Source organism: Carcharodon carcharias, chromosome 20 (genome assembly GCF_017639515.1).
Source record: "Carcharodon carcharias isolate sCarCar2 chromosome 20, sCarCar2.pri, whole genome shotgun sequence".
Classification (NCBI taxonomy): domain Eukaryota; kingdom Metazoa; phylum Chordata; class Chondrichthyes; order Lamniformes; family Lamnidae; genus Carcharodon; species Carcharodon carcharias.
In genome coordinates this window covers 84451243-84478506 of record NC_054486.1, presented here as the reverse complement: position 1 = coordinate 84478506, position 27264 = coordinate 84451243, and the positions used below count along the sequence as shown (strand labels likewise).

The window sequence follows — 27264 nt, the reverse complement described above, 5'->3', positions numbered from 1 at the left end:
CACAATGGGCCAAATGGCCTCCTTCTGTGCTGTAACAATTCTGTGATTTTGTATTGTCCGCAAATGTTGAAATTGTGCTTTGTACATCAAGGACTAGGTCATTAATATATGTCAGGTTGAGCAGGAGTCCTAACACAGACTTCTGGATCCACTATAAGCCATCCTCTAGTACAAAAAACAACCATTAACCACTAATCTACGTTTTCTATCATTCAGCCAATTTCATCTCCATGTTGCTTCTTCCATTTTATTCCATAAGCTACAACGTTGCTCACGAGTGTGTTGTGCAGCACTTTATTAAAAGCCTTTTGGAACATGTACACCACATCAACAGCATTACCCTCATCAACTCTCTCCATTACCTCATAAAAAAACTCAATCAAGTTAGTTAAACATTATTTTCCCTTAACAAATCCATGCTGGCTTTCCTTAAAAGAAAATAAAGCCTACATTAACCAAAATGCAAGGAAAACTGCATCTGAAACTGAAAAAGAGATGGGTATTGGCTAGATCTTGGAATCAGCATACTGTTCTTTGAATCCATTTCCAGATTCTCTTTACCAACAAAGTTTCAAAAGGAAATTTGTTTAGTGGAGCCTCAAGCCATTTTCTGGTAGATGCAATTCCACACCAAGAATTGATCCACAAATTGACAGTCAACTCATCCAAAAAGTAGCCAACAGAATAGCTATTGTAAAAAATGGAAATGTCACTCTGGTGCAGCAGAGGAGTTTTTCAGATACAGAAGCTGAAACATGCGTTGGATGATTTATCTTTTATCTGGATCATGTTGCACTTATCTTGGGAGTGTTCAATAGCAACAATGAGTATGAGGAAGACCTATCAATGTCCTTCTCTTTGAATTAGCAAACTCACACAACATAACATACTATCAAAACTAAAAGTAGAAAGTAGAAGGATGATCAACAAAAATGCAGTTCATCCCTCTGAATCTATATATATGTTTATGCAAAAGAAAAAAAAAATCAATAAATGTTCTGGCTAAGGGTGAAATCTGTAGTTCATTTGATTCCCTCAGCATGCATTTCTTTTCTTTTAATCTAATTTAAATTTCACACAATATGCTACCATGAAATAGAGAGAGAGAAAACCTCATGGGATATGTCCTTTTAAGAGTTCAACACAAAATTGAGTCTCACTTTGGTTCTGAGGCCTTCACCACCTCTACTGTATATAAGGATCTCATTTTCAATCATGCTTGTGTGGAGACAGGTACAAAGGCAAAGTTTAAACAAGGAATTTTAATCAAGCACAACTGAATAAATCTCAAATGCCCCTAGTTAGAAAGGAAACCAAGAATCAAGAGTGTAGAATCAGTCTCGAATAACTCCAATGACCTAGTCTCTACTACTTCCTGTGGAAGAGAATTCCACAGACTAACGAGAAAACAGAGGAAAAAAAATCCACATTTCCTTCTTAAAAGGGAGACCTCTTCTTTTTAAACTGTGTCCCTCCATTCTAGTCACAAGAGGAAACATCGCCTTGTATAAATCCTATCAAGTCCCCTCAGGATGTTTCAATGAAGATCACCTCTCATTCTTCAAAGCTTCAATGGGTATAGGCCCAGCCTGTTCAAACTTTCTTTGCAAGATAAGCCTTTCATCCCAGGAATGAGTCGAGTGAACATTCTCCAAACGTGCTAACGCAGTTACATCTTTTTTCAAATAGGAAGACCAAAACTGTACACAATACTCCAGATGTGGTCTTACCATGGCCCTGTACAGCTGCAGTCAAACTTCCTTGCTTTTATATTCCATCCCCCTTGCCATTCCATTTCTATTCTTCTGCACAGGTGAGACGGGCTGGTCCCCGGTCTGAAGAGCAGAAAAAATCCAAACTGCGCATGTGTGGCCTTCTCCCGGCTGGCGCATGCACAGAGGTTCCAAGGTTCTTTAGGAACTAAAGTTCCCAACCAATGAGCTGCAGGTAAGTATTTAAGTCTCATCACACCTTCCCCTTGGAAGAAAGAAAGCTTCACCACTGTGAGGGTTTCTTTACAATGGCTTTACACTTTCTTTACAAGAACTTAAGCTTCATAAACTTCTAACAAATAGCTTATTACATACAATACAGATAAACTTTTCACTTTTCTCCACAATTACACATACCATATTTTCCATATTACAAAGTTTTAACCAAAACAAAAGCCAATGCATGTAACAAATAGGATTAGCAGAATTTAAACATCATAGAATTATCATAACTCAACACCCGAGTTTCTTTTTCCTCTTATTCCCAGTCTTTAACTCAGCAAGGTTTCGCTTAAATCCACAGCCCAATTTTCATTCTTTTTTTTAAGCTGTGAGTGTAATTCCATTTTCAAGTTCATTTCCCAAACTCAAACATGGTAAATTCTCATTTCGAGACAATAATATCAAAATGGCTTATTTGTGCATTAACAACTCACTTCTCCTCTGACCAGAATCTCTTTTAGTCATTTCAAGGATGTTGTTGAGATGCTTTTTATGTTCACACACAAGAGTTTCATACTCCTGCTTGGTTTGATCTTTGAACATTTTAAGATCTTGTTTAAGATCTTCTGATCCTATTCTGAATGGGTCTTACTTAACTCTCTTTGAGCAACATCAACCACTTCTTCGTTCTGGATTTTTATTGTTTGTTCCAATATATTTCAACTCTTTTGCATAATTCATGAACCATACCATTCCATTCCTCTGCAGGTTTGAAATGGATCTTTTGCAAACTGTCCACTTGCCTGGATTCCTGTTGCTGTATCCTGTGCGTCAATGCTGGCAAGCATTTGTAATTCAGTGTTCACTGTCCTTGGCCCTTTCAGGCCATTTTGTGGTTTCCGCCCTTTCAGTTGACAATTCTTAATTTTCAATTCTGCACGCACTTCCATTGCTTCTGTACTGTGCATTATTGAGGTTGATACGTTGGCATTGTTTACTTGAACCAGTTCTTCGCTCAACTGGGTCACAATTTGGCAAGGGGTTTTTATTCACAGAAACACTTTGGGAACTGTGACATTCCATCCTAGGTTGTGGAAAAACTATACTGCCCATTACATCATCGCCCAATTTACAATGGGTAATTCTGGAGTAATTCCAGCTACACAATGTCCCTTCATCACAGCACAACTTAAATGTACTCTATGCAATGAGTAAGACATACACTTTCCCTCAATAACCTGAATTCCAATTCAATGAACTTTCTGGGTCCAAATCCAAATGCTAACAATAACCTCAGAGATGAACAAGTATCCCTCAGGATAACAATTTTTCTGGGTTTTTTCGTGGACAAAAGTGGAGTGACTTCCCCTTGCAGTATAAACCCCTTGTAATATTTTTCAGTCCTACTTAATCCTATTGTAAAAACATCAGAAGCACTGGGTGTCTCAAGTTTCAGTTTCTCTGTGGAAAGTCCCCATCACTTAAACCACGTGCCACTGTTTCAACATCCATTTCTTTTTCTCGTACAGCCTTTTCTAAAGACTCCATAAGTGTTCTTTTATTGCCACCTGTTTACCATTCAGCTTCCAACAATGAGCTCTGAGATGCTCGGTCTTACGGCAATAAAAGCACACTTATTTCTTTACTTCGTTTTACCTTCTCCACAATCATTTTTCTTGACTGGAACATCATCTACCTCCTCCACAAAGCTTGACTCTTTTCTGTTCCTCCAATTTTGCTATTGATTCCCATATGACCGTTTCCTCACATGTACCTGTCTGTGTGAGATATCATAGGTATGAGCCAAAACTGCCACTTCTCGAACATTAGAAACCTTACAGTCTTCCAAGTGTGGTGTAATAGCTACTGCGATGCTATTTTGAAGTTCTTCCATTATCATTGGATCCCTCACATTCTCAAAAATTTGTTCTAACTTTAGTGATCGAAACCACTGATCCCACGGCATTTCCTTTTCCCTAGCAAATTCTACAAACATTTCATCTGGTCTTTTCTTTAAAGTCTGAAATTTCAGATGATATGCTTCAGGGACAAGCTCGTAAGCATGAAATGCTGCTGTTATAGTTATTTCACAATCTGAACATTCTTCTTCTGAAAAATTAGAATATACAGACATGGCATTCTCGACCAAAACACTTTGCAAAATGAGAGTTTGTGTGTCCTTAAGCTACTTTATCTTAGTAGCCACATTTTCAAGTGAATAAAGGAAATAAACAAAGACTCCATGTTATATCAAAGCTCTGAATGGGACCTGATTGCTCATCTGAGTTACTGGACTCTTTCGCTCTGTCACCTAAGCTTTTCTCTAGCCAGTTCATGCTACCTAATTTCTTTCTCTCTTTGAAACTCGAGCTTTCACATTTCCATTTCTCTTTCCCTCTTTTTCCAAATCTTTCATTCTTAACTGAATTTTAGCTAACTCTAGCTGTGATACACCACTTTCAGGTTTCTCTTCTTCTAATTCTAAATTTTGGGTAACTACTTTAATCACATCATCCTTATGAAGTCCTGCTTTCATTTCCACATTCAATTGGTCTGCTAACTCTCTTAGTGTAGCCTTAGCCAATGATTTCAAATAATCTACTGTTACATTTTCTACTCTCAGAAAAGTCCTAGCAATTGCCAAAGCCATTCTGCTTTTCCATCAGTATTACAAAATTCATCTTATAAACCTTAACTTCAGCAAGGATCAGTGCTCGTACTTGTCTGTGGATTCGAGGTCCAAGAGGAGCACCCAATTTACGTTATGATCCTTGGCCAGACCCCAGAACGTGGGGAGGGCAAGAGGGGCGGTGTGGTGGGATCTGGTTAGGGCCAATAACATTTCATTTAAAATAGACAAAGTTTGAGAGTCAAGACACTTACTAAGTGAATAAAGCCACAAGATTCCACAGATTTAGAACACACAAAAATAAACTTTACTACAAGTTGTTATGATCAGGATGGGAGGAGTGTGCAGTTGATCCAGCCCCTTTATTCCATAGGTCATACCATTAATTTAATAGTTTAATTTACTCACCAAAGTGGCCAATTGTTTACCTTCACTATGAGTACCCAGAATAAAAGAGACTTTAACCAGGCTTCTTTCAATAAACAACAAACTTATTAGTTATAAAACCAGAGTGTGAGTGAGTGTGAGAGAGTGAGTCAGTCAGTCAAATGTGCACGCACACACACACACACACACACACACACACACACACACGCACAATTAAGTAAAAATAGGAATGGAGGAATTTGGCCAAAGGTTAAAAGTCAATGGTTCAAATGCAAAGGATGGAAGGTGCAGTTCTTGAAATGGCATCCAGGTTATACGGTTGTTCTTATGACACTGGCACTGCTTTTCAGACGGACTCATGGAATACTCAAGGGTATTCTATTCCAGCATGTAAAGCATCTCAGGAGCAGTTTATATTCACTTCCAGCTGATGGACTAGCTCTGGATTGCAAAAGGCTGTTGTTTTCTTTCTCAAGTAGTTGGTCCTCCTCTTAAAGCAAAACCCCCTTTTAAAACACAGTCTTCCAGGTATGGTTTTATTTTCAGAGCCATAAAACCAATGTGACCTCTTTTGTACACAGTTCATCCTGGTCAAGAAGTTGACAGTTTTTTCTCAACTGCTTAATTACCCTTTCTGGTAAAATGATTTTTTTCTCAGGAATAGCAATTAGAGTCCTGCATTAATCCTTTAAGGGACCTGTTTTTTCAAACACAAATTCTTCCAGAATGCCCTAAGTCCTTGAAGATGAACTATTTTCTGTGATTAAAGTGTTCATGACAAAGTTCAAAAGATAAAACAATTTACAATATCTATCTTATACTCTAACATTCAGGGTAAATATGATGTACATGTGAATGAATAGGCAAACTGTGGTTGGACACACCACATATGAAAATACGAGTTAGGAGCAGGAGTAGGCCACTCGGCCCCTCAAGCCTGCCATTCAATATTATGGTTGATCTGAATGTAACCTCAACCCCACATCCCTGTTTACCCCTGATAACCTTTCACCCCTTTGTTAATCAAGAATCTATCAAGCTCTGCCATAAAAATATTCAAAGACTTTGATTCCACCACCTTTTGAGGAAGAGAGTTCCAAAGATTCTCAACCCTCAGAGAAAAAAATTCTTATCTCGTTTTAAATGAGAAACCCCCTCTTTCTAGAATCTTCCACAAGAGGAAACATCCTCTTCACATCCACCCTGTCAAAACCTCTCAGGGTCCTAAAGGTTTCAATTAAATCGCCTCTTAATCTTCTAAATTCCAATGGATACAAGTCTAACCTGTCCAGCCTTTCCTCATAAGACAACCCGCCCATTCATGGTATTAGTCTAGTAAACCATCTCTGAACTGTTTCTAACGCATTTACATCTTTCTTTAAATAAGGAGACCAGTACTGCACACAGCACTCCAGATGTGGTCTCACCAGTGCCCTGATTAAGTGAAGCATAGCCTCCATACTTTTGTAATAAATTCCCCTCACAATAAAAGATAACATTCTATTAGCTTTCCTAATTACCTGCTGTACCTACATACTAATCTTTTGTATTTCATACAAGGACACCCAGATCCCTCTAAATCTCAGAGCTCTGCAATCTCTCACCATTTAGATAATAAGGTTCTTTTTTATTCCTCCTGCCAAAATGAACAATTTCACATTTACCAGATCTTTGACCACTCACTTAACCTATTTATGTCACTTTGTAGCCTCCTTACCTCCTCTTCACAATTTACTTTCCTACCTCTTTATGTCATCAGCAAATTTAGCCACCATCCCTTTAGTCCCTTCATCCAAATCATTGCAAAAGTTGAGGCCCCAGCACTGATCCCTGTGGCACACCATTCGTCACTTCTTGCCAACCAGAAAAACTCATTTATGCCAACTCTCTGCTTTGTTAGCTAATCAATCTTCTATCCATGCCAATATGTTACCCCCTACATCATGAGCTTTTATTTTCTGCAATAACCTTTGATGTGGCACTTTACTTAGATGTCCAGAAGGCATTTGATATAGTACATCCACCAGTTAGCCTTTACCCACAGCACATGTGACTCTTTCAAAAAAACCTCAATAAATTGGTTAAACATGATATCCCTTTTACAAAACCATGTTGCCGCTGCCTGATTGCCTTGAATTTTTCAAAGTGCCCTGTTATAATGACTTTAGTAATAGCTTCTAACATTTTTTGTATGATAGATGTTAGCCTAACTGGCCTATAGTTTCCTGCTTTCTGTCTCCCTCCTTTTTTGAATAAAGGAGTTATATTTGCTATTTTCCAATATAATGGAACCTTGCCCAAATCTAGGGAATTTTGGAAAATTAAAACCAGTGCATCAACTATCTCACTAGCCACTAAATTCAAAGCCTTAGGGTGAAGTCCATCTGGACCTGGAGATTTGTCAGCCCACGGCCCCAATCTTATTGGTGATTGTAATTTTCCCGAGTTCCTCCCTCCCTTCCATTTCCTGATTTACAGCTATTCCAGCATGTTACTTGTGTCCTCTATAGTGAAGGCCGAAGCCAATACCTGTTTAATTAATCCGCCATCTCCCTACTTTCCATTATCAAATCCCCAGACGCACACTCTATAGGATCAACACTCACTTTGTTAACACTTTCTTATTTAAATATCTATAGAAACTCTTACTATCCATCTTTATAAAACTAGTTAGCTTTCTCTCATACTCTAATTTTTTCCTCCTTATTAATCTTTTTGTCATTATTTGCCATTCTTTATATTCTTTCCAATCTTTTGACCTGCCACTTGTCTTTGTGTAATTATTTGCTTTTTCTTTAAGTTTGATACTGTCTTTAACCTTTTTAGTTAACCACAGATGGTGGACCCTCTCTTGGGATTTTTATTTCTCATTGGAATGTATATATTCTGTGTATTCTGAAATGTCCCTTTAAATGTCTGCCACTGAACTTCTATTGACATATCCCTTAACCTCATTTGCCAGTTCACTTTAGCTAGCTCTGCTTTCATGCCCTCATAACTGCCCTTAAGTTTAAAATAGTAGTCTTGGACGCGCTCATTTCTCCCTCAAAATGAATGTAAAATTCAGTCATATTATGATCACTGCTACCTAGGGGTGCCTTCACTAGGAGGTTATCAATTAATCCTATCTCATTGCTCAGTACCAGATATAGTATAGCTTGCTCTCAGGTTGACTCTAGAATGTGCTGTTCTAAGAAACTATTCCAAAAACATTCTACGAAATCCTCAGCTACACTACCTTTGCCCATCTGATTTTCCCCAGTCTACATGTAGATTAAAATCCCCCATGATTACTTCTGTGTCTTTCTAATAAGTTTCCATTATCTCTTCTTTTATACTCCGTCCTACTGTGTAGTTACAATTAGAGGGCCTGTACACCGCTCAAGTGACTTCTTGCCTTTATCATTCCTCATCTAAACCCAAACCGCTTCTACATTCTGATTCCCTGAACTTAGGTCAGCCCTCTTTAATGTGCTAATGCCATCATTAATTAACAGAGCCACCCCCTCCAACTTTTCCTAACTTCCTGTCCTTCTTAAATGTCATGTACCCTTCAATATCAGGTTCTAATCTATGTCATCCTATAGTTATGACTATCAAATGGCTATCAAAGTGTATTTATTTATTTCTATTTGCGCTATCAGTTCTTCTGTTTTGTTTCGAATGCTACGTGTGTTTAGATACAGAGCTTTTAGTTTTGTCCTATTATTATTTTTGTAGCGTCTAGCCTTGTCTGATTTACTGTTGGAATTGTACTCTCTGTCCCTTCCTGTCATAGTCTGTTCATCATTTCCCATTTTAATACCAGTCTCTCTTGCCTTGTCGGTACTCTTTGGCTTACCACATCTTCCCAAGTTTGATCCCTTGCCCCTACCATTTGGTTTAAAACTCTCTCTACTTCCCTAGTTACATGGCTTGCAAGGACACCAACCCCAGCATGGTTCAGGTGTAGACTGTCCCAATGGTACAATCTCACTTTCCTCAATACTGGTGCCAGTGCCCCACAAACTGGAACCCACTTCTCCCACACCAGTCTTTGAGCCACACATTCATTACTCTAATCTTATTTGTCCTATGCCAATTTGCACGTGGCTCAGGTAATAATTCAGAAATCATTACCTTTGAGGTTCTGCTTCTCTATATGGTGCCTAGCTTGTCATACTGACTATGCGGAGCCTCCTTCCTCATCCTGCCTATGTCGTTGGTACCTACATGGACCACAACCACTGAATCCTCCCCCTCCTACTGCAAGTTCCTCTCCAGCCCTGAGCAGATGTCCTGAACCCTGGCACCGGGCAGGCAACAAAAGCATCTGGACTCTTGTTCTTTGCTACAGAGGACAGCATCAATCCCCCTTACTATACTGTCTCCTACTACCACTACATTCCTTTTTGCTTCCCCCACTTGATGGCTTCCTGTACCACGGTGCTATGGTCAGTTTGCTCACAAGCCTCGCAGCCCCCACTCTCATCCAAACAAGCTGAGAACCTGTTGAAGGGTCATGAGGACGCGAAACGTCAACTCTTTTCTTCTCCACCGATGCTGCCAGACCTGCTGAGTTTTTCCAGGTAATTCTGTTTTGTTTTGGATTTCCAGCATCCGCAGTTTTTTTGTTTTTATCTCTGTGTTTAATTGACTGCCACTGCTCTTCAAGAAATGCCTTCCTTGAAGAAGTTCTGTTCGTCTCTGCGACAAGATTTCCGTATCTCTCTTTTGCCTTGCTCACCTTCATTGCTTTCCATTTCTCTCCTGGTGTTTGACAAGGTGTTTACTAAAACCCGCTTGCACAGCCATATCTCCTTTCTCAGTGACTATCTCCGTCTCCGACTTACCCCACGTGGATTTCAACTGAAATTCCACCCCTCATGTTTCGAACCCACCCAGGATTACAGGTATCTCCGGGACATAAAACGTTTCTCGGACTGCTGTTTCCGTCACATTCTGAGATCCACACTCAGTGCCATGCGCCGCCATATGAACACACTCGACCTCTCCCTCCAGCAGCACCGCCGTACCCTTTTTCAAAGCTGCGCGTGCCCCCAGTTTCATTTTATTCTTCGTCTCATCCGACACCTCAACAAGAAACTTTTTCTCTTTCTCTCAGTTCTGTTGAAGGGTCATGAGGACTCGAAACGTCAACTCTTTTCTTCTCCACCAATGCTGCCAGACCTGCTGAGTTTTTCCAGGTAATTCTGTTTTGTTTTGGAGAACCCCTCAAATCTGTTGGACAATTGGAGGGGCTCACACTCCTGCACCCCTGCTCTCTGGGTCCCCCGACCTGCCTCACTCTCACACCCTCCTGTCCCTGGCCATTGACCAAATCAGAAGTGCCTCCTGGTATAAAGCATCCAGGTAACTTTCCCCCTCCCTGATGTGTCGCACAGGCTGCAGCTTAGCCTCCAGATCAATGACTCTGAGCCAAAGTTCCTCAAGGCGCAAACACTTACTGCAGACATGTTTGCCCTGGATCACGTTATCCAGGAGCTCCCTCATGCTGCAGCCTTGACACATCACCTGCCATCCTTAATGTGTTTTAAATAATTACTTAATTATATTAATCACTTATTTAATCACTTATTAAATGTTATTTTCTTATATATTTTATTAACTTTACTACCAAATTATGTACTAATTTAAACCTTAGGGATAGAATAGAACTTACCAACTTGCCAGATACTCACCAAACAGATAGCTCCTTTCCCTGTAGTGCAAGAATCAATTTCAATGGGATGAGAAAGATAGAAAGAGGAAATGAACTCCTTCTCCCCCTCCATTGAACTCACCTCATCAAACTCCAAGTCTTCACTCAGTTAGTCGGCTACACTTCGTTTTCCAAGACTGCACTAAAGAAACCCTGAATTTATAGTAAACAGGACTGGGGCTACAGTAACCAGATTCACTAGCTAGCTAATTAACTACTCAGCTCCTACAGCTGAGAGTGAGCTTACCTTGTCTAAACTGCAAGTAAGAAAGAACTTAGCCTGCTTACAAAGTACCTTTCCAGTTACTGCTAGATTAGATTTTAAGAGCAAAATTTAAGAACAAAATTAACACTTAAAACTCCCCTCTCACCAAACTCCAAGTCTTCATGTGGTTAGTCAGCTGCACTCCATTTGTCCACACTACACAATAAATGACAGATGCGACCAAAACAGATTCCACGGATTTCTCAACAACCCACCCAGACATTTGTCACATTGTGAGCAAACCAATCTCACAGCAGCTTCGTCTTTCTCACGAGTGTTTCCAATCTCCACATTTGAAGATCTAGCCTTGGAATTCTCTTCAAAAGTTGCTCCCACTCGGATGTCTTCAAGAATAACCCAACTTCGACTGCCTTCTCAGATCTTCAGGGCTCCTCTTGTGCCTACTTCATTCAAAGGCTGCTCCCTGCAGCTCTTTCTTGAATTCAGAGCCTATTACTCTGCTCCTCTCTTTAATTTCACTCAATTGACCTTTTCCTGTCTTCCTCCCTGGTTTGGGACCTTCTGACTTTTCCCCTTCTTTGTCCTGCTCCCTGGGACACATTCTTACAATGGCATTCCCTTCCAGGTCAGCTGACCTGCCTCTTCACGCCACTCTGTTTCTTTTCTTCTGTGCAGGCACACAGGGCTAGTCTCTGGCTGAAGAGTGGAAAAAACCTGAACAGCACATGTGCGGCCTTTTCCCAACCGGCACATATGCAGAAGGCCCGAGGTTCCTCAGGGACCAGAATTCCCGACCTACGATCTAAAGGTAAGCATTAGAGTTTCACAGATCACATGACTGACCCATCTGATTACCTATCTGTGGACCCAACACCAAAGCAGAGTGTTTAATAAAATCAACTAAGATTAAGGAGACCAAGCATCTTAAAAGTATGAACTTTGGTGATTAGTACAAGGGAGATTGATAACATTTCAAATGATCTGGATTTAAAAAATGGGTTCAAGAACAGCAGATGGATTTTAACATGGATAAATGTAAGTTAGCACTTGTTGGTACAACAAACATGAAGTGTTAAACAAAAAATGGAAAATGTTGGAAAGTCTGGCAGCATCCGTGGAAAGAAAAACAGAGTTAATGTTCCTTGCAGGGGAGATGTTGGTGTAATGGTAATGTCACAAGTCTAATAATTCAGAGGCCCAGGCTAATGCTCTGTGCACTGGGTTCAAATCTCACCACAACAGTAACTTGCACAACAGCAAGGGAATTTAAATTCAAATTAATTTAAAATCTGGAATTGAAAGGTACTCTCAATAACAGTGACCAATGACAATGGAACTATTGATTGTTGTAAAATCCATCTGGTTCACTAATGTCCTTAGGGAAAGAAATCTGCCATCCTTATCTGGTCTGGCCTACATGTGACTCCAGATTCATAGTAATGTAGTTGACACTTAACTGTCTTCTAAAATAGCCTAGCAAGCCACTCAGTTCAAGAGAAATTAGGGATGGCAATTAGGGATGGGAAATAAGTGCTGGCCTCACCAGTGAGACTCACATCCTATGAAAGAACACAGAAAAAAAGAATTGGGGAAAATTATAGAAAAAGTTTTGAGCAAGCAGGAAGGATGGGAAGGAGAACAAAAGGAAGATATGTGGTGGGAGGGGGGTGGGGGGTGGCAGGAGAGATTAAATGACAGAAGGTTTCATGCTGAGTATGCTGAGAGACCTGCTGAGTATTTCTAGCACTTTGTTGTTTTTTCAAATTCCAGCAGTATTTTGTTTTTGTAAATATGGAGGGCCGAACCTGCAAAGGAGTGGCAAACATCGGATTGTCACATCACTCAATTTTTTTTACCTTACACAGCACCAGAGTGCTGCGTTTCTGGCCTGGACTTCCGAACTGGCCTCTCCATAAATGCAGAGCGTACCTGGTCTTTGAGTCCCTCTTCGTGGGATCGTTGGGGGAAGCCAAGCCGTGCCATGCCCCCTTTTTACGGCACTAGCTACCGTATTTTGGTAAGTCTTCATTCAGTAACATAATGAAAAGCTTTGGGGCTTTTAGATAGCTTTCCACTGTGTTAGTGAATGAGATAAGTGGGTAGGGTGCCAGCTGGGTAGGTGCCAGGGTGGGTAGGGTGGCGCGATCAGGTCAGTCAGAGGGTTGGGGGGTGGGGGGAGGTGGGGGGCGGTAAGAGATGGAAGGTTGGGGTGGAGGGATGGAGGGCTCTGAGGGTTGGGGCGGGAGTCAGGCAGAGTTCAGTTGTATAGTTACCCAGGGGTTATACGTGGTATTTTTTTCCTGTCTAGCATTTTGTGGATTAACTATCCAGTTAAGTGAGTCAAAACTCTCCGAAGTCTCAGACTAACTCAGAGGAGGCTGTTAACAAAACTACTTAAGGACTGCAATGAATCCAAAGGTAATTTTATTATCAGAGAAAAATAAATTTAAACTGAGCAATTCAAACCCTGGGTCATCCGAAACACTTCACAGAAAATGCAGTGCTTTTGAAGTGTAGTCATTGTTATTAAGCAAGCAATTGTAGCAGCCAATCTGTATATACCAAAATCAGCAATGAGGTAATTGACCAGTCAATCTGTTTTGTTGCTTGAGGGGCAAGTGCTGGCAAAACAATAGCATAACTCCCCTGATCTTCTTGAAGGCTGCCATAGGATCTTTTACATCTGCCTGAACAGAAAGATGGAGCTTCAATTTAGTGTCTTGTCCAACAGTACAATAGGAGTGCGGTTTGTAATAAACTTCTGACTTAAATGAGAGAGTTACCACTGAGCCAAGTCAACACTTGCAAGCAAAAATGTCTTGTTTTAGCTCCAAGTGCAGTGCTGAACATCCTGCCCTCAAAGACACCAATACACCAGAGAGATTACAGAAAACATCTAGAGAATGATCACACAACTCAGGTTTTAAATCTGGAAAATCAATGTGTTTTTAATAAATAGATTGAGAGTATTTCCACTGAAGTACTGAGAGGGGCATGTACTTCTACAACAGTTCACATCTATATACGACCCTTTTCCAAGCTCTTCTCAAATAGGTAGAAAGAAAATGGATACTAATCCAGGAAGAGGGTAGTCAGAAGAAGTGATCAAAAACAGAGAAGTTTAGGAAGGAAGGTCCAAGGCAGCTCAACAATCTGGTGGGGCATGGTGAAAGCACACAGAAGACCTTAATCAAAGGGTTGGAATATTCAGGAGAGGATAAAAGGCTGGAAGAGGTTATTGAGATGGGATGGGATAAAACAACAAAGGGAATAACAGATGAGGAGAGCATCTGAGTCAGCAGGACAAGTTTATAGGCAAATGGAAATTAGTGCAGTGAAGGTCTGAATGGCAAAAGTTCGGGCACGCTAAAAGTGAGAAGAATAGTAGGATGGGAAGTCAGTATGAAAGGAGAAATGGCGAAGTCAAATCTGGAGATTATCAATATAAGATTCTCCCCAAGAAATCTAACAGAGATTTTAGAAAAAACTTAAGACTGGTGAGAATATGGAACTGTCTACCATAGGGAATGATTGAAGCATAAATTATGGATGCATTTAAGGGAAAGCCAGACAAGCATTTGTGGGAGAAGGAAATAGAAGGAAATAGAGGGTTAAGATAACAGATTTAGATGAGGAAAGATGAGAGGAGATGCAAGTGAGCATAAACATCACTGGCTGGGCCAAATTGCCTGTCTTTGTGCCATATATCCTGTGTTATAACGGTTATAGTTGCAAAGGAACCAAAGTCAGAGTAATGTTGTGGAGGTGCAATTAAGCAGCCCTGACATGAGATAAGTTCTCTACTACGTTGGGAAAAAAGAGTTGTTATATGTTGATTTTCATCCAAGTTTTTTAAACGCTTGTATTATCAATGCTTCAAAGACCGAAGAAAATCAATCATTCAATATGAAAAGGTGAATAAGTTGTCAACATAAACATAAACATAAATTTAGCTAATACATATTCATCTTTAAATTATTACTAGGACTGTTTAATAGTGGGAATATCCTCTGCATAAATTCTTCCATGATAGCAGAAACTATTTTAGTATTGAGATCACAATTTCCCTGCCTACATCAGTTGTCATATTCTCATGAGCATTTTCAACAGACTAAACAATACTGGTCTGCCTCTTGTTTCTGAATGATGATCAAAGCCTGTCTGACAACTGTTTACACTTCAAATGCATAATTTCTATAGCTGTGTGTTTTAAAATGCATGCCAATTGGCATTCAACTTATAGCATTATCAAAAGAAATGCTCAACCAGCCAGGTTAATGTTGGAAGTCAAGACAAATAACTGTGTTTACGTGGTAGCAGCCAAGGTTGCAATGCTGCAAATCCACATTTCAGACCACATGCACTTCAGGAGCACAGGGTATGAGTTATAAATTCAAATTACAAATCTGTGATAAATTTCAGCTTCCTTAAAGTCAAGCATTAGATTTATTTTCACACCATAACATGACAGATTAAAAATATTGCTCAAAGTAGCCTCTCCTGACCAGTCTTTTTCATTATTAACTCTAAATAAAGATTTCTGTTTGGTTTAAATATATTTAATATGTACATTCTGGCAAGAATAAAACTTAAAAAACATTAATTCTATTATGAGAAAACAATGGAAAACATGGCATTATATTACAGAATAATTGTTACACCGCAGAAGGGGACCATACAGCCCATCTTGCCAGTTCCCCAAATAAGCAATTCCCTTAATGCCATTCTCTCGACTTCTCCCTATTACCCTACACATTCTTCCTTTTCAGATAACAGTCGAATTTTCTTTTGAATGCTTCAGTTGAACCAGCTTCCACCACACACACAGGCAGTGCATTCCAGACCTTAGCCACTTGCTGCGTGAAAGAAGTTTTTTCTCATATCATTTTTGCCACATGCTTTAAACCTGGGCCCTGTGATCCTTTCACGAGTGGGGACAGTTTCGCCCTATCTACTCTGTCCAAACCCCTCATGATTTTGAATAGCCAGAAACAGATGAGGGCAGAGTTTTTAGTCCCCTCCAGGGCTGGGAACTCACGTGGGCTGGGTCTAAAAATAGCACTGCCAACCAGCATGACAGCTCCCCTTCCCAGGCAATTTTCAAAGAGGCAGATGGAGAGACATGAAGGCAATTGAAGATTGAGGTCTAAGGAAGCCAACTGGAATTTTGCAGTGAGCCTCCAAATCATTAGTTGCCCGGAGATGGCCTCCCAACAGCAGACTGGGGGTTGAAGAGGGGGAGTGGGGGGCGGGGGTAGTGCTCCAGGGAGATTCAGAGGCCTCCCCCCCGCTACCTGCCTGGTCTTGGCAGCAGCTGCTGGCCAACCTGGGTTGGCTTCCCTCATTGGTGGCTGAGCTGCAAAGACCTTTTTCCTGCTTCAAATTTTAAAAGCGTTAAGAGGGCACCTCCATTTTGGGCCACCCTTCTCTCATTTACCTGCCATGAAATTCCACTGCTGCTTTTAAGCTGGAAGATCTCCCACTGGCTCTCCAGCTTCGAGAACCCACCCATCATCCTTAATTAGATGGCAAGCCTACCCTTTGGCCACTAATTGGTCAATTCGGGGAAAATCACGGATGAGTGACTGTTCTCCACACAGCGTGGGCTTCTGCCCCCCCATTTGAGCCTGACGGCAGGGTTCTGAGACCTGCAGGAAAACTCTTCCCGATATATCTGGTTGTAAGTCTGTATTAATTTGTCACCTAACAATTAGGCTCCAATATTATTCCAAGCAAAGTTCTGTAAATGAGAAAGTAATGCCCTGCGTGTTAATAAAATGTCACTATCGCGTACAAAAAATGGCGTTTAGATCAATTATAAAGAATAATACTACAGGTTGTTACTGCATAGAAATCTGTTCTCTGACATCATTTAATTTTACCATGACCACATAACAATTTACAAATGTTACCTTCCATATTTTTGCCTTTAAGTCTGACTAAGTGCCACAAAATTATTAATATGCTTTGCCAGTGTGACCTCACTTCCACTCATCTAAAGCTTTAATTTTACTTTTGTCAGTACCCATTTTGCTTTGTTTTGTCAGTGCTGAAAAATAAATATGTTTGAAGCTTCCTATTCCTAATACGAGCATCAAGCATAGCTATTCCAACAACATGTTTGAAAATAAGCCTCGGCTAAAGTACCTCGGCTAATGTGAAATTTGTTCATTTCAGACAGTGTCCATCTTTACAGATTGTGAATTTGAACTCAGTTAATTAAATAAATTTGGAATAAAAATCCAGAATCAGTAACGAAGCTATCGGATTGTCATAAAAATCTAACTGATTCATTAATATCCTCTAGGGAAAAAAGCCTGTTGTTTTTATCTAGTCTGGCCTATATGTATCTCCAGTCCCACAGCAATCCTATGTGCTCTCAGAAATAATCTACCAAGCTACCTAGTTGTATCAAACCACAAAAAGGTATAAGAAAAACTCAAGCATACAGGCCACCAGGCATCAACCTAGGCACTGGGCACAACAAAAGTATACACAGCCCAGTCTATGTTGAACAGTCCTCCTAACATTTGGGGACTTGTGGCAGAATTGAGAGAGCTATTCTACATATTCAAATAAATCTCTTACCTCTTAATCATCTAGGCTTGGGCTGGTAAGTGGCAGGTAAATTTGTGCCACACCAGTATCAGACCATGACCATCTCCAAACGTCTAAACACCTCTCTGTGACATTCAATGGTATTATCCCCCACCACCAGCATCCTAGGGTCACCATTGACCAGAAACATAACTGGGTCAGCCAAATGAATATTGTAGCTACAAGAACTGGTAAGAAGCTGACTCCATAAAGCTTTTCCACCTCCTACAAACCACAAGTCAGAAGCGTGATGGAATACTCTCCATTTATCTGGATGAGTGCAGCTCCAACATCACTCAAGAAACTCGACACCATACAGGGCGAAGCAGCCAACTTGATCAGAAATCCGACCATCACATTAAATAATTACTCCTTCAATTTCCAGTGCACCATGGCTGCAACATATACCTCCTGTAAGAGGTACTTTAGCCACTTGCCAAAGCTTCAATAGCACTTCCCTGTGACCTCTACCACCAAAAAGGACAAGGGAAGCAGACACATGGGAACATCACCACCTGCAGGTTCCTTCTATGTAACACACCATCCTGAAATATATTAATATTAGAAATATAGGGCTGAATTTAACAGACCTGATGGGCTTCATCCCACTGCTGCTTCGATTTAACAGGCAATGGGAGAGGCCTGCGCCCAATGTCTGGCCCAGTAGGTTTAATTTTGTGGACTTGCTGGTCAGTGAAAGGAGGGGTACCTCCTTCCTGGGCCTCCTGTGCCAATCAGAGGCTCCCTTCCTCCCACAGTGTTGCCTCCCCATATCTACCCTCGCCCTCTTAGCCAACATGCCATTCCACCCTCCTCATCAGGGCCAGGCAACCCAGTCTCCACAAGATCTCAAACTTACCTGGGTTTTAGAGCATCCATGGTTCTTCTTCCTCTCGGGTAATACCAGTAGTGGCCACCGATTCTGGTGTGGCACAAAACTGCTGGCCTCCAATTAGCCAGCAACACTGAGGCGAGACTTCCTCCTGAAAACAGACAGAAGTCCCACCTCATACTAATTAACGGACTGTCGCCCTTGATTATACAAAAAACGAAGACGAGAAGAAGGCTATTCGACTGTGTGCGATAATTGGAGGCAGAAGATTACGTGAAGAAGCCTCCATTATGCATCCAACCTTTATTGAAACTATCAGGATTCATTTCATGCAAGAATCCCATAACTGTTGAATGTGACACCTTCAATCCATCCTTGTGTTAGAGTTAAAAAAGGCCACACAGGGTGAAAAAGAGAGTCACATTTAAACCTATATGCTACCACCATCCCCTTAAATTACTATATCCTTTTAATTGGAGTTTCTTTCAAGACAGGTCTACCTCAAATAAATTAACCAAATATATAATCCCATGTGTGCTGAAAGTACCTTCAATTAAACTTTTTTTTAAAGCTAGGGTTTATGGAAACTTCAGTTACTATTTTAATATAAACACATCATCTTGTATTTACATAACTCCTTTAATGTATCAAAGCATCCCAAGATGCCTCACAGGAGCAGTATAATGCAAAATTTGACACCAAGCCAGATAAAGCGATATCAGGTGCCCAAAAGATTGGTTAAAGAGGTAGGTTTTAAAGTGTATCTTAAAGAAGGAAAGGAAAGTAGAAAGGCAGAGAGGAAAGAATCATGAAGCTTAAGGCCCAAGCAACAGAAAAGCGCAGGCACCAGTTGTGGAGTGATTAAAATCAGGGAAGCTCAAGAGGCCAGGAACCGATGGGGGCAGATATTTTGGAGGGTCATGGGGCTATGGAGATTACAGTGATAGGGAGGGATGAGACCTTGGGGTGACAAAAGCATGGATGAGGGTTTCAGCATCCATGAGCTGAGTCAGGGATGGAGTCTGATTATGTTAGATATGGAAATGGGTCGTCTTGGTGATGGCACAGATATGTGGTTAGATACTCATCTTGGTGTAGAATACAACACCAAGGTTACTAACTGTCTGGTCCAGCCTCAGACAGTTGTCAGGCTGAGGGATGGAGTCAGTAACCAGGGGACTGAGTTTGTAATGGGCACTGAAGAAAATGGCTTCAATATTCCCAATGTTTAGTTGGAGGAAATTTCTGCTCATCCAGTACTATTCATTCAAATAGTCTTATTATAATCAATTTTGCCATTTGCTTTTAATTTAATGTGATGCAAGCCTAAGTTATTGCTGCTGTTACATATTTGAGAGCTTTTCAAACATTACCTGCTTTATGTGGTGCAAAAATTGCATTAACGAAAGGTTTGTGTTATAAACACGTTAAACATATTTTAGTGTGAAATTTACACTGTATAGAAAAATGAAAATCTATCAAGAATCTTTTAAGGAGAAGGAGTAATGCAGTAATGCTGAGTATTGCAGATTGAGCACTCTATTATAAGTGAAAGGGTACAGGTTCTATTTTTCATCCAGTGTACCAAATAAATAGACTGGGCCTTTCTGATAGAACTGGAATGGGCTATAAATGTGGGCCTTGCCGGCAATTTCCATATAAAACTCCCCTTAACCCAGAAATTGGTCATAGGTGGCATCGGTGGAGGGTTGGGAGCAGGATGCCTGTCCACCTTCTCAGAATCAAGGAATTGTTACAGTGCAGAAGGAGGCCATTCAGCCCTTCATGTCCATACCAGATCTTTCACAAGTGGGAGCATTTTCTCCCTATCTACTCTGTCCAGACTCCTTATGATTTTGAAGACCTCTATCAGCTCTCCTCTCAGCCTTCTCTTCATGTAAAACAGTCCCACCTTCTCCAATCTATCTTCATAACTGAAGTTCCTCACTCCTGGAACCATTCTCATGAATATTTTCAGCACTCTCTCCAAACCCTTCACATCTTTCCTAACGTGCAGCGTTCAGAACTGGACGCAATACTCCAGCTGAGGTCAAACTTGTATCTTTATACATGTTCAACATAGCCTCCTTAGTCTTATACTACATGTCCCTATTAATAAAGCCCAGGATACAGCATGCTTTATTAGCCACTCTCTCAAACTGTCCTGCCACCTTCAATGATTTATGCACAATACACCCAGGTCTCTCTGCTCCTGCAACCCCTTTATAGTTGTACCCTATATTTTATATTGTCTGTCCATGTTCTTCCTACCAAATTAATTACTTCACGTTTCTCTATATTGAACTTCATCTGCTACTTGCCTGCCCACACCACCAACTTGTTAATGTCCTTTTGTAGTTCTACACTATCCTCCCCACAGTTCACAATGCTTCCAAGTTTTGCGTCAGCTGCAAATTTTGAAACTGTGCCCTGTATACCAAGGTCTAGGTTATTAATATATATCAAGAGCAGCAAGGGTCCCCGCAGTGACCCTTGGGAAACTCCATGACAAACTTTCCTCCAGCCCATAAAACATCCATTAACCACTACAGCAGTAGAAACCCGAGTTCAAATTAAACAAAAAATATGAGATAATATATTAAGACAGAGATAAATTTGAACTAGTTGGGGAGAATGCTGCTAAATGTATTCCAGTTTATCCAAACGTATTATTTCAGCAGCAACTTTCCCAGGATCTTTACTGTTAAAAGAAAGTATTATTTATTTTTCAAAAACAAAACCCACAAACAGGGAATATTACATGCATAGCAAGACATCTGTGTTACAAGTTCAATGAATTTGTTACAGAAACAGGGCTTGAATCCACTAGTTTAACACCTTTCACAATGTTCAGTCATTAGGGCAGTCTGACAAACATTTAGATCTGCCAGTTTCTCCCCTTTCTTTAAACATGCCTAGCAATGAAGCCAAAGAAAATTACTTGTAGTTTCAGGATGCTATGGATAAATGAAAAGATTCAATGAAAAAATAATTAAAGGAGAATATCAGAATAGAAGAGACGCAAAGCAGGATAAGGAAAGCTAACAAAGTGTGAGGAAAAATGTCAAAATTCAAAAGGATCAGTAAAGTATTTTAGAAGTCTATCAGTAAAAAGAAAATTGTTAAAAGTGGGTGGGACCCCTGACAGGGGATAGCTATCAATTTGTAGATGATCAAAAAATTAACTATGGTACTTAACAAGTCATCGGTTGTCACTAAAAAGTGGATTAGAGTAAAGAAAAAGAGGGAAATTATAAATAAGATGAAGGGAGATGAAGTGCCAGGCCCGATGCAATACATGCAAGGATCCCGAGAAAGATGAGGAAGAGAATTGCCAATGCCACACAAAATATATTTCAGGTATGTGTGCCAGGAAACCTGAGAGTGGATGGGAGATACTGCTCGTTAAGGCGATTAGAGGCCAATTAGTTTAACATTGCTGGTACAGAATGAGAGATTATAATTAAGGATGAAATTAACATCTATCTAGATGGAGGGAAAATTGATAAATGTAACCAGCATTGATTTCGAAAGGGACAATCATGCTTCACCAACTTCAGAATTCTTTGGAAAGGATGGGCAAACTATTGGACAAGTAGTGTAAATGGAGATTAGGAACGCCTCTGACAAGGTACCTGCCCTGGGAGTATGAGGAAAAAATGTCAAAAATCAAGAAGGTCATTAAAGTATTTTTGAAGTCTATCAGTAAGAAGCAAATTGTTAAAAGTGGGTTGGGACCCTTGACAGAGAGATTCTTAAAGATTAGGGTGTGTGAAATTAGGGAGAGAAAATCAAATTACCCACAGGTAATTGCAGGGTGTGATATCGAAATTAGCAGATGATGCCAAAACAAGAGGCTATTATTGCTTCCTTAGAAGACCAAAGAAAATCATAAAGAAATACTGATAACTAGGGGGAATAGACTAAACAGATTCAATATCAGTGAGTATGAATGGTACAAAATGGTTAAAAAAAACAGCAGTAATTCTGAGTGGAAGTAGGATCAATGTTGTGGAAGAGCAGAGCAGTTGGGACAGGTTCAAATGGACATTGGAAACAGCAAGTGAACGGAATTTTTATATTTTATTACTAGTATAGAACATAAAAGCCAAGAGGTTATGATGAACTACTATAAAAATCTGAGTACTCTATGCAGCATAGAACTCCACAATTCCAAAGGAATACAATGCATAATTATTAGGATGCTGCCTGCTTTGAGAGAATACAAATAGAAAGAAATAGAATTAAAATCGGGCTCTTTTCTTTTGAACAAATTATGGGGTGATACAACAGAAGTGTTTAAAGTTATGAGAGGATGGAAAAAGTAGATGGGAGCATAAAGTTATTCAAGTATGAAACTTATCAATGTCACATAATATTTTTGTTAGCAAAATTAAAGTTCATCAATTAAAGCAGTGCTAGCAAGGATACAAAACACCAAAATGGGTAAGATAACAAAACCTTTATGAGGATGGAGAGGAGATTTATCAGAATTATGCCAGGATAAGTAGAACCAGTTATGTGGAGAGAGATTGGAGTGGAGAAGGTTAAGGGGTGACTTAAACTTGTTAACTCTAAAGCCTTCATCAATGTCATCATCAAATAAGGAATTACACATCATTCTGGTTCCACTCTTATTTTAGCTTTCTGATAGCTCTTGGGATTAAAACAGAAAGGAACATAAAACTCAACGACGTCCCATGTTTTGTTTGGGGAGGGCTATCCAGTGACAAAACAGTGCATTAGCAGCTGGAGGTGTGCTGCTTTAGTTTCTTCCCATTTGTGAGCAAAGTTGAGACCTCCAGGAATATCATGTATCAACACAAACTTGCATTGATATAGCAGTCATGAGCATGAGATATTTCAGAGTACTTTACAATGAGGAAAGGGATACAATGGGTACAACTAAGAACAAAGAGAATATAAGGGAAGAGGCTTGGATAGATCAGAAAGTATTGCTCAAGAGAAGGACTGTAAGGAGGTTTTAAAAGCAGAGAGGTGGTGGATGGAAAGAGCTGGATGGACAATTCAGAGGGTTGGAAACTAGTAGCTGAAAAAACAACTAGCAATGTTCAAACAAAGAAGCAAGTCAAACTTGATATTGGATGAATAAGCAGAATTGAAATTAAAAGATCACTCTTCCAGTTTGAGACCATGGGGTGATTTGGAAATGAGGATATGAGTTTTAAAATCAACATATTCGGTTCACAAGGAATAACTACAGCTTAAAGACGATTGGGGGATCAGAAGCACGAGACCTAATGCAGGTGACGACATGAACAGTGGATTTTGGATTAATTGAAACTTAGCAGGTGAATGCAGGGAAAACAGATAGAAAAGCTTTGGAGAAGCTAGGCCTTGATGAAGCAGGCACCCTACGGTGTTGCCATTTCTGGACTTGATTTTCAAAGTTGGTCCCTATTGCAGCACATGTTGAGTACTGCAGCTTTGTTCTTAGAGGAGACTTGGTGCTGCAGGCAGGAATTCTTGATCTATGCTGGGTCAGGAGTTACTATTTGTTGTCTGCAACACAAGGCTGACTTAATTAGTGTAAGTTATAAGCTGCATCTGGGGTCAGCAAGAGAAGATTGTCAAAGTGCAGGCCTATAATAATTTCCTGATCCCTTGTACCAACATGTTAGCTGTTCTGACCCAAGCTTATAGCTTGCCATGCCAGGTGGCAAAGGTGCGTCTTCAATGCATATATTTGGCTATACTCCTGAGTTTGAGTAAATGAGAATATTTAACATATGAGAAGATATTAATGGAATGAAGTCAGTATTTCTAATCAGGTTTCTGGTAAAGAAAAGTGACTGTTATGCAGTTTACTTTGTTTTTAACATCTATCCTAAATTGATTTCAGTAGTATAATGAAGCTCATTGTGCAGTAATTCAGTTTGTTAACTGTTACTTTTAAGGCCTGTCCATTTTTTCTCTACCCCCCTTCATGAAACATGACAGTTAAGTCCTGTGACTGATGCATTTATTTTATTTGGATAGTCTCTTTGCCATTAGATGGAATACGCACATACGAAATAAGAGAAGTAGGCCATTTGGCCCCCCTTGCCTGCTCTGCTATTTAATAAGATCATGGCTGACCTGTTTGTGTTTTGAGTTCCATACGCCCATCTACCCACGATAACCTTTGATTCACTTGCCTAACAAGAATCTATCTACCTCTACCTTAAAAATATTCAATGATCCCACCTCCACCGCCTTCTGAAGTGGAGAGTTCCAAAGTCGCACAACCCTTTGAGTGAAAAAATTTCTTCTCATCTCTGTCCTATAAGGGCAACCCATAATTTTACAACAATGCGCCCTAATTCTGGAAATAGCATGGAAACAACGATCTCATCCTGGGAAGGGAGAAACTCTATACTAATACGACTTTCTGTACTCGAGTTGTGTTTCCTGCCATCTGACCATAGAGCGACCTTGCTGATGCCTATTCTTAAGCCAGGCTTCACTGCTAGCACAAAGGAAAACACATGGCGACATCTATGAAGGAGAAATTGGGATGTAAAAAGGGAATGTATTTTGGATGTAAAGATGTGAAGAAAAGATTTGCACCTAAGTAAAAAACAGATTCATGTTCAGTGTCTCAGAAATAAATTTTTATGCTGCCTTGGAGAACATAGACTATTTCATCTGAGTCAAAACCAAGATGCAGAGTCCTATGTACAAAATTTGCTAACATAAATGTCAGTACAGCACCAAATTACATCACGTCCTTGCTTCAAAGGTTCTGGATGAGCGGATTTTTTAGTGGATACTCTGAAAATCTATGGGGAGGGCATAGATATGCTTCTTTCAAAATGGGGTTCTAAAGGTTTTGTGAATTTCAGGAAGTGTGGAGGAGGACCTCGATAAATAACGGGTTTAGAGAAAAAGAATTTCAAAGTGAGATTTTTGCACTGTGTCAATTCTGGTCTCTTGCCATTGACAGGTGTGCTTTCAGTTGCCCTGGCCCTAAGCTCTGAAATTCTCCCCCTAAACCTCTCTCTCTTCTCTTAAGATGCTCTTGAAGACCTACCTCTGATCAAGCTTTTGGTCATCTGTCCTGGTATCTCCTTCTGTAGCTCATTTTTTATTATATACATTCTTGGAGAGAAAAAATGGTCAGATAGATTTTAGGAAAGTGATGGGTTTGATTGCCCAGCTGATTATGGATTAACATAAATTATTTTTATTAAAATTCCTTTTGAAATAAAAAGCAGAGTGAAGTTTATTTGTAAAAAAGTGTTTAAAATTATCCAGAACACAATTGGCCAACTCTTCCAGCTCCGGATCATTGGAGACCAAATGTGCAACCAAAGATGCACGTGGAGACCCTGTGGAAGAATTAATGCGGTGACCTACATGAGAATTGCCCAGCAAGTTTGAACTTCTGATGGGCAATTGCCCTGCTCCCGGGACCCTGAGCAAGAAGCTCAAAGTCGATGATTTCAGACAGTTCTGTAGTACTTGCCTGGGTAATTACCCAGGAAATGTTAGACAAAACCTAGACTAACTTCGGATTAACTCCAGAACTGACTCCAGAACTGACCTCCCCGACTAATCCCCCTCCCCAGTCTCCCCCAACCCGACCTACCTACCCCCTCCTCCCCCAACTACCTACCTACTCACTTAGCCACCTAAGCCCCTAACCACCTAACCCCTTACTGCTGTAAAAAGGGGGCATGTTCAGTCTTCCCCTGACTATACGACGCTTCAATAAAGTTCCCTGAGGATCGCTGTGCTCTGCATTTCTGTAAAAACCAGGCTCGGAAGAAATGTGGAGCAACATCAATTGAGGAGAATTTTTGAACGGAGCAGCAATCCAATGATGATTGCCTCTCCTCGGAAGATCTGGGCCATAATTTTTTAAACTAAAAATTCAATTTTTTATATGCAAGGGGAGAGCTGCACGCATTCAAACTCTCTAGAAATGTGTGCAACAATTGGATACAGAACAAAGGAAACAGCATTTTGAAGGCGTTGACACAATTTTAAATTTTCTGGTTACAGCCATTCCCAAGCTCATTTATTGTATAACTCTGTCAATATTTTCAAGTGGTCCCCTTAAGATGAAAACACAGATTACTGAACAGAAAAAGTATAACTAATTTTAAATGTGAAAGGAGCAAAAATGTTACAAAAGATATCAGAGTCACGAATATCGTAATTTTACAATATTTGTCGAGCGTTTCCACAGTTTTACTTTATGCAGTCCTTTTTTAAAATCACTCGCTTGGCAATTTGTAACTTAGCATTATCTGAAGCATTATGGTGCCTGCATTTTGCCACAGAAGAATGGTGATCAAAGGCCAGAACACAGAGATAGAACTTTGTAGGAAAGCAGGTCCATAGGGTTTCTTTGAAAAATCTTAAAAAAAGAAATCTCTGTAGATTAAACATACAATACATTCAATAGAGTTATTTGTGGGCTCATTATGCTTTCAGCAAGAACTGGGTAGGAGAGTCACTGTGAGGATATAAATTCATTACTTACCCTCGTTTTCCAAGGAGCTCATATTCTGGAACTTTAGGTCCATAAGTCTCTATCTGCAATGGCTGGTAGACATACAGTGCTTCTTCTATCTTTGGCATTGGCTGTAAGGATATCTGCTGACCCTGTTTACAAAACATATTGCATGTTAAAAGGGTTCTTTCTGTAATAGAAGAAACAAACTTAGTGTATGTAATACCATGCAGCACAAATATCACTACAGCTCCATTATTATCAATGAATATTACAGCTACAGATTACTTCACGAAAATCTAGCAAAACAAAGTTCATAAAATTAATTTCAGCCCATTTCCTTAAATTGTACAGAATCAGAAATTAGAGCAGGGGAGAGCATTCTGCCCAGTGCACCCGTGTTGATACTTGCTCTTCAATTGAAACAAACTTATTCTAATCCAATTTCTCTATTTTTTTATTTAAAAAAAAATCTCAATTTCAAAAACCTACCTAAT

General features: G+C 40.0%; 1 protein-coding gene across 1 annotated transcript in view; it reads right to left on the bottom strand.

Annotated features, from left to right (window-relative positions):
* Nucleotides 1-27264, bottom strand: part of mnat1 (MNAT1 component of CDK activating kinase) — a 174102-nt gene that overhangs the window by 66120 nt on the left and 80718 nt on the right. The window contains exon 7 of the mRNA XM_041214862.1: nt 26798-26919. Coding sequence (XP_041070796.1) covers nt 26798-26919 — 122 coding nt within the window. The remainder of the gene's footprint in view (nt 1-26797; nt 26920-27264) is intronic.